The 12,295-nt window shown below is 43.1% G+C and overlaps 1 protein-coding gene across 5 annotated transcripts in view; it reads right to left on the reverse strand.

Annotated features, from left to right (window-relative positions):
• PCLO (piccolo presynaptic cytomatrix protein) overlaps positions 1-12,295 on the reverse strand; it is a 134,836-nt gene that overhangs the window by 20,292 nt on the left and 102,249 nt on the right. For all 5 annotated transcript variants that reach the window (XM_077337850.1, XM_077337848.1, XM_077337847.1 and 2 more), the window contains 5 exons: positions 11,322-11,389; positions 8,046-8,257; positions 6,746-6,799; positions 3,977-4,107; positions 2,846-2,872 (listed from right to left, as the gene is read on the reverse strand). In XM_077337850.1, coding sequence (XP_077193965.1) covers positions 2,846-2,872; positions 3,977-4,107; positions 6,746-6,799; positions 8,046-8,257; positions 11,322-11,389 — 492 coding nt within the window. The remainder of the gene's footprint in view (positions 1-2,845; positions 2,873-3,976; positions 4,108-6,745; positions 6,800-8,045; positions 8,258-11,321; positions 11,390-12,295) is intronic.

The following is a 12,295-nucleotide window of genomic DNA, read 5'->3' on the forward strand; positions in this document are numbered from 1 at the left end:
CCTTGGGCCTCCTGAGAGTGACGGCCTTTCCCCTTTAACAGGCAATGCTTTTAAACTAGCTAGCTTTCCAAAGGGCAATAAGTGAGCCTCTTGGCCTTGGGCTTCTAACCTGTGGAACTACAGCAATGGGACTACCACCAGGGACAGAACATTTGCCCCTGTCTTCCCCAAGTGGGTTAGCCAGCATACCATCACAAAGTGGTGGATAAAGGCTGGAGGACAATACTGGATGAGAAGGCCAACCATTCTTTAAAGAGCCTTCCTCCAACCTTAAATGGCTCTTTCATTGGATGAACTACTTAAGTTGCAAGCTCCTTAGGCAGAAGGAAGGCTTCAAACTTTGCTCAATGGAGTAGTAAGCAGGGACAAGGATACACCCCAGTCTCTAAGGTGCCGCTAGACTCTTGTTTATTTTTGCTGCAGAACTCTGAAATTACAGATAACTATTTTTGAGTGCATGAACTATCCTCGCTATTTAAAATACAAATTCTTCAGATAGATAAATAATCAACTACCACAAGAATTCATGGAGGATATCTACATGTATTGGGCAATGCCTGCATCATTAAAAACAAGCCAGAGTTGCTGTCCCATTTCCATCTAAATCAAAGTCCAAAGCAGTTTTGTGGGTTCTTCCTTCTGAAAAAATCTGAGAAACCTCCAGAGAAGACAAATGAAGCTTTGTAAGATTAGCACCATTTCTGAGGGGAAGTTTACACTGACATTTTCTTAAAGAGAAATGTGAAGACTATGTTTATTTATTTTGTTTATTATTCAGTTTATAATCTGCCTCTTTTAGAATTTCCAACTCTGGGCAACCACATATAAAAATTACAATAAGAAAACCAGTTAAAGACTGTTAAAATATTCCACAATCACCCCATATGTGTCTTCGTTTCTGCCTCCCTATCTCCCATTTTGAGGGGCCAAATTAATTTAAGGAGGGCCCCATATGTGTCTCTTTCTGTCATTCACACAACCCAACCAAAAGCTTGGTGGAAGAGCTGTTTTGCAGGCACTATGAAACTGAGAAAGCTTCTGTAGGGCACACAGGTCTTCTTGGAGATCATTCCACCAGGTAGGGGACAAGACCAAAAAGGCCCTGGCCCTAGTTGAGGCCAGACATACTTCTTTAGGGTCAGGGATCACCAGTTGGTTCTTGTTGGCTGCATGGAGTGCTCTTCAGGGCATATAGTTAGCTAGGTGGTTCCCCAGGTACACCAGGCCCAGACCACATGTGGTCATGAAGGTCAGAACCAGAACCTTGAACTTGATCTGGAATACAACTAGGAACCAGTACAGTTGCTTAAGAATAGGCTGAATCCTCTCATGAGTACCGGAGCTGTTGCATTTTGTACCAGTTTCAGTTTCTGGGTGAAGGACCGGAGTAGGCCCACATAGAACAAGATACAGAAAACATCAGGAGGTGACCATCACATGGATCACTGTGGCTAGGTGGTCTGGGGCCAGGTAAAGCACTAGTAGCTTGGCCTGGCAAAGGTGGTAGAATGCCAGTTGAGCTACTCTAGTGATCTGAGCCTCCATGTATAGGAAGTAATCAAGAATCACTCTTAGATTCCTTGCCATTTAGGCAAGGCAAGTGTGCTTCCTTTCCTGACCATTCCCTACTGAGCCACAGAACCTCTCTCTGCTTAATCCAGACTGCTTCCAAACAACTGGTCTTTGAGGGTGAGTCTGGGCAGCTGTCCTTTAAGAGATAGAATTGAATGGCACCCTAGCCCAAATATCTGGACTAGCCAAGCTAGAGGATTCATAAAGGTGTTACGCATAAAGGTGTTACCAAAGGTGGGGGATAGAACTGCCCCCTGTGGAACTCCACAAGGGAGTGTGTGAAGGTGTAATTGGTTATCTCCCACTGCAGCCCTCTGTCTGTGACCAGGAAGGAAGGAGATCAGCCACTGTAAGGCTGTCCCCCATATTCCCATGTTGGTAAGGTGGTGAGCCAAAAGCTCATGATCGACAATGTTGAACACTGCTGTGAGATCTAATATCATGAATAGTGTTGACCTGCCTCTCTCCAGCTAGCACCGGAGACCATCCATTAGGGTGACCAGGACCATTTTCACCTCATGTTCAGGTTGGAAGCCAGATTGGAATGGGTGAAAGGCTGGTTTTATCTAGGTATACAGTGAGTTGGTGCGCTGTGGCTCTTTCAACCACCTTCCCCAGAAATGTAAGATGCGAGATGAGGTGGCAATTGGCTGGGTCCCATGGATACAACAATGTTTTCTTCATCCAGGGTGGCACCACCACCTCTTTCAGCTCCTTTGGGAACATCCCAGTAGACAGGGAAAGATTAACAATTTCCCAAAGGGGCTTCTAATCCTCTTGTCACTCGATTTGAGTAACCAAGACAGACAGGGATCAAGAGGACAAGTGGTCAAAAAAAAAGGGAGGGAGGGAGGGAGGGAGGGAGGGAGGAAGATTGGAGGTATATAAAAGGAAGCCTTAGTATTCTTCTGACCAGTGCATGATCTTTTATCCACCACCTTTCCAAAAAAATTTCAACAAAATAAATATGGGAGAAGTTCCCAGTGCATTGTGGTTCTACATCTCAGAAAAAGACCACTATCTGGAGTTTTTGAAACAACAAAAGCCTATTGAGTAAATTTTCCCCACTTTGAAAGACTGGCTCATAAGAAATAAGCATGACAGCTCTTTGCCAGGTTGGGATTTTGCTGTAGTATAATACATTGTGTAACAAATCTATCATTAGGGGAAATGTTTATTAGTTGTTTCATCAGATAGTGCAACTCATACACAGGATATCAGCCATTTCATGCTCAGAGACATTAGAAAGCAAATTAAAGGATAACCACTGTACCTTGCATTCTGGACAACCATTACTTGACTGCAATAACCCAGAGAAGGAATTGAATATTGATGGGGAAAGACAGGAGGCAGCAGAAGAGAAATCAGATAAAGAAGAGAGGAAAACAGTTGGTGCAAGCATGGTTTACATATCAGCATTATGAAAAATAGAAAGATTATGTGGCCTATCCAGTGGTCCCCAATCTTTTTATCACCGGGGACCACTCAACTCCGGGGACCACTCAACGCCTTTTACTGAGGCCCGGTGGAGTTTACTCCTCTACTCTCAACCACTGCCCTAGCGCTCTCTGAGCGCTATGGTAATGTTTAAACATCCCTTCAAAATAAGATACAGACAGGCCACAAGAATGAAGTGTTGGAAAGGGCTGGGGGGGATGAAGTAAAGGGCCGGGGGAGGGGGAGAAGGCGTCCTTCGGGGCCCACCTCCAATTAGTCGAAGGACCACATGTGGTCCGCGGCCCACAGGTTGGGGATCGCTAGTCTAGGCAATTGGGCTTGCAGAATGCTTAAAAATTAATTAGCAACCAGTAAGTCAACTCAGAGCATACAGTAGCATCTTTGAGTGTTTCTCCAGTTTGGCTATGCTTTCAGATGGTAACTAAATATAGAAAATAAAGAAGTGAGATATTATTTTACCAGGATTTCAGTCAGTAGTCAACATTCCAGTTGAACTAAAATTTGTAGCATATCAGAGCACTCTCTTCAACGTCACTTACATCTACACATTGATTATTAAATTCATTTACGAAGAGTCTACTCTTACTTCTGAAGAAATATAATACATGAGTTCATCCCAAAGTTGCTGGCTTAATGCATCCAGTTCTGCAAGATTGCAGACTACTTGGAAGATGGACAATTGGTTGGTGGGTTCTCATAAGGAGGCCATAGATCAAATGATTTTAGGCCTCAATATAGGCCTGGCAGAATATAATCAAATTCAACTACTTTCAGTGAGAGACTGGTAATGCTGATGCAGAAACAGGCTCCCTAGCAAATGTGCAGGGATTCCAGAGGCAGATGAGTTGGGGTCACTGGCAGAGGAGGCCACAAGGAAAGAACGTCTTGAGCCTGGATCCCATAGTGAGCAAGAGTGTTTCAATCCTGAAATTCACTCTCTACTTACCCTCTTCCAGGCAGAAGATAGACCTTGACAAATGGGTCAGAATAGCCATTGTTGTCCCGGGGAGCAAGATTTCTTGCTTGAAGCACATGAATGATCAGATTCCCAAGGTGCTTGTCATAGTTGATTTGAAGCTAAGGAAACATGAATTAAGGTTAGCTACTCTCACCCATTTCATTCAAACAATGCTGTCAATAACACAGTAACACATTTCCTGAATCTGAAACTCAGTAACATAATTCCACAATCTTCATAAATTCCTCTGCAGAATTACTTCATATATTATTCCTGCTTGCTGAAGGTGGTAGGGAGGGCTGGGCCATCCCAAAATATTTTGGCTCCTAAGGAGAGGAATGGAAGGATATCGTAAGGTGCTTTGAGACTCCTTCTGGTGGAGAAAAGTGGAGTATAAAAACAAACCCTTCTTCTACTACTACTATTTGCCAATGTTCTAACAGACATGAAACAACATAATTCATTCACATTTTTCGTTACACCAGGAGTATACCTCCCTAACCTGAATGGTCCAGGCTAGTCCAATCTCATCAGATCTCAGAAACAAAGTAGGATAAGCCCTGGCTAATACTTGGATGGGAGACCGCTAACAAAGTCCATGATTCCTACTCAGGAGCAAACCACATCTTTTGTTTGTTCCCTTTAAAATTCTATAAGATAGCTATACATTGGCATCTGCAGAATGACTTCATATCTTTTTCCTGCTTGCTGAAGGTGTTGGGGAGGGCTGGGCCATCCCAAAATATTTTGGCTTCTAAGGAGAGTTTTTTCAACTGAAACAATTTGTATTTATATCCTGCCTTTCCTCATGGCTCAAAGATAACAAATAATAATTTAAAACATTACAAATTAAAAGCAACAAGTTAATGGAGTTTCCACGTGCATTAACTTCCCCCAATTTGATGCTGTTTGGAAGTGGGTATTTTCCCTGATTCCCCGGGAAATTGTGGTGCTTTTGTGTTCTCCCCGCTCCCACCGTTCTTTCTGCAAAGTTTCCCAAATGTGCTTTGCTATGAAGCTTTAGGAAGGTTGTACCAGAGCCAGGATAGTTGATGTGTGGAGGGAAAACTAGCATTTTCCTGGTCACAACCACTGTTACCAATGTGATAAGCATTTCTTCTCCCGATTACTGGGGCTTTTTTCTTTGAATGGTGGTTACGTCAATATCATACCAATATGTGTATCCGGTTCCCTGAATTCTGAGTTAAAAAAAACCCCAAAAGAGTTTGTGGCCTGTTTTGTTGTGGAAGTTGGTAATTCAGAGAACCTGATGCATGTGCTGATATAAAACAAAGGTTGGCAACCTGTTGCCTGTGGGTGCTTTGGCACCTGCTGACACCTTTAAAGGTGGTGTAAATACAGTTATTTTCATAACAATGCTGTCCCTAAAAATATCAGTACTAACAATTAACCCTAGTTTGTAATAATAGTAATAGTGTAATGTTTAATTTGCTAAATATTGTAAAAAACTATTTGTCATTACGTTTATGGTAAGTGACCATTTTTGTTTATTTGGCAATTTGGCAATATAATATAAAAGGTGAAAAATAGAATGATTTTTAAAAAGTGACTAAGCAACAAGGCAACAGTGCCCCTTGCTTGCTGCTCAGAGAAATTGTGGTAGGGCACAAACTTCTACTGCTAATCTTTCTCTGCCTCCCGTCACTGAAACCACTGTAGCAACAGCATTACCCACTAGGATGTAATAAGGATAGTGCAGCTGTATCACTGGGACCTCAGAAGACTCATTGGAGCTATTTATTCCTTCCTCTAACTAGCCACACAATTACCTCTCTTGCTTTACAGTTTGCAATCAGTTTGTGGAGGAAAAGGGGAGGTCCAGTTTGGAAAGTCTACACAGTAATTTACATATGAATGCCCTGTTGGGTTACATTAATAACAAATCCTTATCCATGGTTCCTCTATATATTTGTGAAACAGCCTGGGGGGTGATACGTGTCCGGCTGCCCAAGCTGGAATAGGGCCAATCAGGGTGTGGCCAGCAACCCTGGCTGTATCTTGATTGGCCCTGCCCCTACAGCTCCCGCCCACCCTCCCTGGATGCTAGCCACGTTCCTCTCAGACATGCCAGAGACAGAGAGAGACACACAGAACCCTGCCAGACCACACACAAGCCCTCATTCCCTCCTATCACTCCTGCTGCAAGGGAGGCACAGAGAGACACAGAGAGAGCTGCCCCAAGCTGCTTACAGAGACACAGAGAGAGCCACCCCTGCTGCGATGGAAGGAGTGAGAGACAGACAGAGCTGCCCCAAACTGCACACCAGCCCTCCTTCCCTCCTAATTACCTGCTATGCCTTCTGCTAGGAGGCACACCAAGAGACATGCAGGGAGAGGGAGGGAGAGAGACACAGAGAGAAATCTGCACCTCCCGGTGTCCCCTGGGTCCTAGCGCCCATTGTATCGCTGCTTGCAATGGGCTTTCTTGCTAGTTGAAAATAATTCCTAATTTATCCTCTTTCATGCTAGTGGCAATTCAATTGCTACAGGACATCAGTTCTTGCTTGTTATTCAACAGAATTTAAAAACTGTATTTAGAGCTGATCTGCACTGTCCATAATGCTGATCACCACGGTCCAGCTATTATTCCATTCTGCAAAACACCTGGTTTTCTCTCCTTTATATTATCCTAGCAACAATTCTACACAGCCTAAACTGGCATAGAAATGAACAATAACATATGTCTGCTCTGCACATACATTTATATAAAATGAAATGTTAATACCAGACTGCTACCTGAATTTCTCCGGTAACTGGATGGGAACTGGACTTTACGGTTTCAGCAGGCTGCTAAATTATATTTAAAAAAAACATGATCAGTATCAAATATGTTTATTTCATTTTTATAACTTTAAGTACCATTACTGACCATTGACTTTGCTGACCAGGATTGTAAGTTCTTGCTGCCATTCTGGCACAAAAAAGAAGGTACGGTTACTGACCTTTGGTGTAGATGCTGCAACCATTTAAAGTCAAAATAAACATTTGCATTAACCAGAGAAGAAACACAATTTCCAGATTTGTAATCTGGCCCTTTATCTCAAAATTTAGAAACCTCAAGATTTTTAACAATCATGGCAGGTGTCAGTCATAAAATGTAAAACCTACAACAGTGTCTAGAGAAAAGGCATGCTGTTTGCTAGACGTTGATCACTTGGGAAGGAGTGGGCATTGATCTTGCTACATGTGTTTCAGCCTCCTAGGGGAGCCTCTTTGCATACTCTGGAATGGGAGTACACATGGGAACGATGGCCCAGGAAGGTTTTTGTCAATTGGGTAGATGTTAGTTAATGTTTAATATAATTTTAAATTTAAAAAATATCAGGTGGTATGACCAGATATGGTCATGTTGATCTCCCCCCCTCCCCCTCCCAAAAGGGCCAATGATGAACCAAGGAACTGGCTGTTTACTTAAGAAAGATTATCAGCAAAGAGGCCAGGCCTTTTTCTGGTCTCAGCTGATGATGTCATCAGCCAGTGCCAAGGAACAGATGACCAGCTGGTAATGTCATCAGCCAGTGTCAAGGAACAGGCTACTTACTTTTAAAAAGATGATCAGCAAAGGGCCTCTTTCTGATCATCTTTCTTAAGTAAGCCACCTATTCTTTGGCATTGGCTGATGACATCATCAGCTGGTCCTTTGTTCCTTAGCACTGGCTGATGACATTAAGCTAGGTGCTGCCTGAGCTGGTCATCTGCCTCAGACATCTTCTTTACCCCTGCTCATTTGGCATCCAAAGCAGCTGTTTAAGTGTCAGACCTGCCCTAGAGGCCCGCATAAAACATGAAAATGTCTGCTGGGTTGGAATGACATTCCTTTTTCAGTGCTGACAAAGGGATTCTAAAGAGCAAGAGAAAAAGCTCCAATGTTTTCACTGAAGCATATAATAGGCCACCTGATCTATAATGGTCCTTAATCCTGACTCCTAACAAAGCATTCCCAGACCACTAATGGGAATGTGCAGACATACATAGAGATCATCAGTATGCGTATATCCATACTTCTCATGCACAAGTGGGGGAAAAAATCCTGTACCTTGCCGCTGTGCCGTTTCTTGCTGACTGAAGGAGAACCAGGCTGGCCGGGGCTAGGAACAGAACTGGAAGTGGCTGATGTCGTGCCAGAATGAGCACAGGAACCCTTGTCCATGGCTGAGGAGACAACCAGAGGGGCCTGCTGTAGGGAGACCTTTTGCAGCTCTGCAGCTAACTGCTTAGGATCAACTCCTGGAGACTTTGTTTTTTCCACTGCAGGCAGAAAGCATTTTTGTGTTGAGTTCTTTATCCTTTGTAGTCCTGTAGTTCTCATGTCAAAAATAACAATTACTCATACTTTCATGATATAAGGAACTTGACTTCATATATTTCATGGCTCTTCCTGATTTTGCAAGAAACATAATGATGACCAATGGTAAGACACTTTCTTAAATTAAATTATAATTTCTCTATACCAAATGTAAATCCGTGGCTGACTTTGGCAGTTCTGTGATCTCCATTAACTGTTGCTTGCTTGGAGTTTGCTTGGCCAGGGATGGTAGCAAAACATAATGAAAACCACTTCCTAGGATCAAGTGAGCAGAGTGAGTTAACAAGGTTGTTTTGAAAAGGTGTTTCATAGGGGAGAGCAGGAGTTACATCCGCTGTCTTGTAATCCTAACACCGGAATGGTTACAGTGACCATGTTTGTGTCCCTGCCTGAAGATGACATGAACAACATCTGAATAAAATGCAAGCTCATATTCCTGCTCTACAAGGAGAATCCAAGGAGGAAAAGGCTACTCTGTGGGGAAACATGACATGCAAGAGGAAGAGAATCAGAATACAGCATCTGTCATTCTAATTATGCAATACTTACTAGGATCATCCTTTGGGGGGCATCTGAAAAGAAAATATGACCCAGTGCAACAGAGCATTTCAGACAAAAAGGTCACTTTAGAAGAAAGGACTCCAAACACTCCTTTAGTGATGTTTGGAGGCTCTCTTCTAAGAGCGGTTGAGGGAAGCTGCAGGTAAACTGGATAAGCTGTCTAGGGGAGAACACATATCTGACATGTGACTGAGAACAAGCTGGAACCACTGACCACTGTCCATTCTTGCTGATCCACTCTTGTAGCTACCAATAAAGCTAATGCCATCTTGGGCCAAATTAACAGAAGTATACCATCTTGACCATAGGAAGAAATGGTTCCATTTTATTCTTCTTAAGCCTTATTCAGAACACTGGTTCTAGTGATATAAACCACATTTTAGGAAGTATGGCTACAGGGAGGATGACCAGGATGGTGAGAGGAAGGGTTGAAGTCAAAAAAGGAAAGATTGAAGGCAAAGGTTGAAGGCAAAGAAGATACATGACTGGTCTTTTGCAAAGGGCTGTCATGTAGAACAGTGGTCCCCAACCCCCAGTCTGGGGACCGGTACCAGGCTGTGGATCAGTCGGTACCAGGCCGTGGCTCCTCCTCTTCCTCATTCCTGGCTGCTGCCTCGGGGGCTGCCCTGCCACTCTGCCGCCGGCTCATCTTTGGTGCTCTCCGGCGGCTGTCATGGCTGGGGCTCCCCCTCAGTGTGGCACTATGCAGCTGCTGCTGGCAGCGCCCCCCAGTGGGCTCAGGTGGCAGTGGCAACATCCCTTGGCAAAAGACTACCCTCCTTAGGCCTCAGTAAAATTATCTTGACCGGTCCCCAGTGATAAAAAGGTTGGGGACCACTGATGTAGAAGATTTCTCCTGTTGCTTTAGAGAGCAGGACTACAACTAATGGGGAGAAATCACAAAGAAGTAGATGTTGAGTAATAGTAGGAAAAATTTCCTAGCAGTGGGAGTTCGTCAAAAATAGAACAGAGTACCTCAAGAGGTTGACTTTAAGAAAATGATGGATGAGGTCCTGGTTAGAGAGCTGGACTAGGGTCTGGGAGACACACGTTTGAATTCCTGCTCTCACACTCTGAAATTAATATTCCTCACAGGTCTGATGTGAAGATAAAATGGAGGAAGAGAAAATGGTATTGTAAGATCCTTTAGGTCCCAGTTGGGGAGAAAAGAGTGATATAAATAGATGAGCAAATGAATGGATGAATGCTCATCTGCTGGGGATGTTATAGTGGCATATTTCTGCATTGAGAAAGATATAGGTTTTGAAGCATTCTGGCTGGATCAAGTCTTCTCCTAGGGCAATGGGAGCCCACCCGGGCTCTTCTCCTTCTGTCACAAGGGGCCATACTTCCAGTGACACTGGAAGCTAGTAAATCTCAGGCTTCACTCCCTCACTGTCAAACACTCTCAGTTAATGGTTGTACTAAGTATCCATGTGAAGTGTGGAACCCATACCTGTGGTCCAGCTCTTATCACCTAGGACAGTGGTCCCCAACCTTTTTATCACCGGGGACCACTCAACGCTTGACAATTTTACTGAGGCCCGGGGGGGGGGGGTAGTTTACTCCTCTACTCTCAACCACTGCCCTAACACTCTCTGATCGCTATGGTAATGTTTAAACATCCCTTCAAAATAAGATACAGACACGCCACAACAATGAACATAAGGAACATTTTATTTTCATGGAAATTTTAACTCATGACAATGACAAATCAATGGGAACCCTGAGCTTGTTTCTCTGCAACGAGATAGTCCCATCTGGGAGTGATGGGAGACAAAGACACCCGAAGTGTGTTGTAAAGGGCCGGGGGGGATGAAGTAAAGGGCCGGGGGGGGGGGGGAGAAGGCGTCCTTCGCGGCCCACCTCCAATTAGTCAATGGCCTACATGTGGTTGGGGATCGCTAACCTAGGATATCAGATACCAAGATCTTAGTTCATTCTTACTACCCACAGCTGCCTGAAAATCCTTCCAGTAACATATGGCAAGATCTGCCTCTTCTAAAAAACAAGTCCTTATACTGACTTTTGACATTCCTTAGTTGTATTAGTACAGCCTCATCTCTATCTGTCCTTTTCCTCCTAAAATTTAAAATTTATCTAGCTTTGAATTTTATATATTACAGTAGAGACAAGCTTGATTATCCATTTAACAAACATTTCAAAATATGGCTGATATACTTCTGACATCGTACAACTAACTACTGTCTCATCAGCATTAGCAAAATTTCAATCAACGTTCCCATCCACAAAGATGAAATGGGAAATTCAGCTTCTTGTAGAAAAAGAACAGCTGAATACATAATGCAGCCCATCTTCCTACAAAGGGACATGTGTACAGGGTAACTTTCTGTGCCTGCATCCAGTAAATGCAGCCAAGTAATTTCCTAAAGGAATCAAAATGTGTGTCCTAGTGGGATTTGGGGTTCACGTAATTTTCCTTACCTGTTTTTCCTGGATCAAGCAATTCCAGATGTTGGGGATTCTCAGCATCTGACAGCATATTGAGATCCCTAAAGGAAGCAACAAAAACCTGAGACAAAAGGAGCTCTTCTTGTATACCCTCATTGTATAATTAGAATAGATAAATGAGACATGAAGTATGGCAGTATGCAGCTCCCAAGAACAACCCTGTTGAGGCTGACACTACACATCTGAAATGCTGCAAAAGTTGAAGAGCTGAAAGAAATGGCACCTTTAAGCTGAAATTTTGAAGGAGATCTATGCAGTTTACATACATTTTGCACAACATTTGATTTGCAATTTCCATGCACTGTTTTACTCTCATACTGCTTTATATCTTCCATCTTCACAACAGTCCTGTGCATTGTTTTGCAAATCATTCACTTGACTTTCAACTGCTTGCTGAAAATTGCTTAAGGAAACTAGGTTCTGTACTCCAAAATGGAACTTGATAAATTCCATCTTTAACATCTGGCAAGGGCCAACCCAAGGGGAAGATTCCACTAGTATATTTATATGAAAGTAAGTCAGGTTCAACCCTTCAGCTCCCTGCCTGTTTATAATAAATTGCTAGACCTTTCTGCTTCTTGTAGTGAATTACTTCCTGTAAATTTTTGGTGCCCAACAATGGGATGGGCAAGAAAGGAGAGGCTTAAATTATACCTTTTCCTTTTGCCACAACTGTGAGCATTTAAAAAAAGAAAGTCTTCATAATTATACAATTACAAAATATTATGAACAAGTACAAAACAAGCAAGTTGCAGCCATGTGAAATGCAATAACTGAAATCTCTCCTATCTGCACCCCTTCCCAGGATCAGACAGTATATCATTAATTAAGAAGTACAGAGAATCAGGGGCTGCTTTAAAACAGCAGCGGAGGAGACAGTGGAGGAGCCAATGGGTTTCCATGGGAAATTAGTGATGCAATACTGGGATGTGATATTTGCTAAGAAT

Source organism: Paroedura picta, chromosome 5 (genome assembly GCF_049243985.1).
Source record: "Paroedura picta isolate Pp20150507F chromosome 5, Ppicta_v3.0, whole genome shotgun sequence".
In the NCBI taxonomy this organism is placed as follows: Eukaryota; Metazoa; Chordata; class Lepidosauria; order Squamata; family Gekkonidae; genus Paroedura; species Paroedura picta.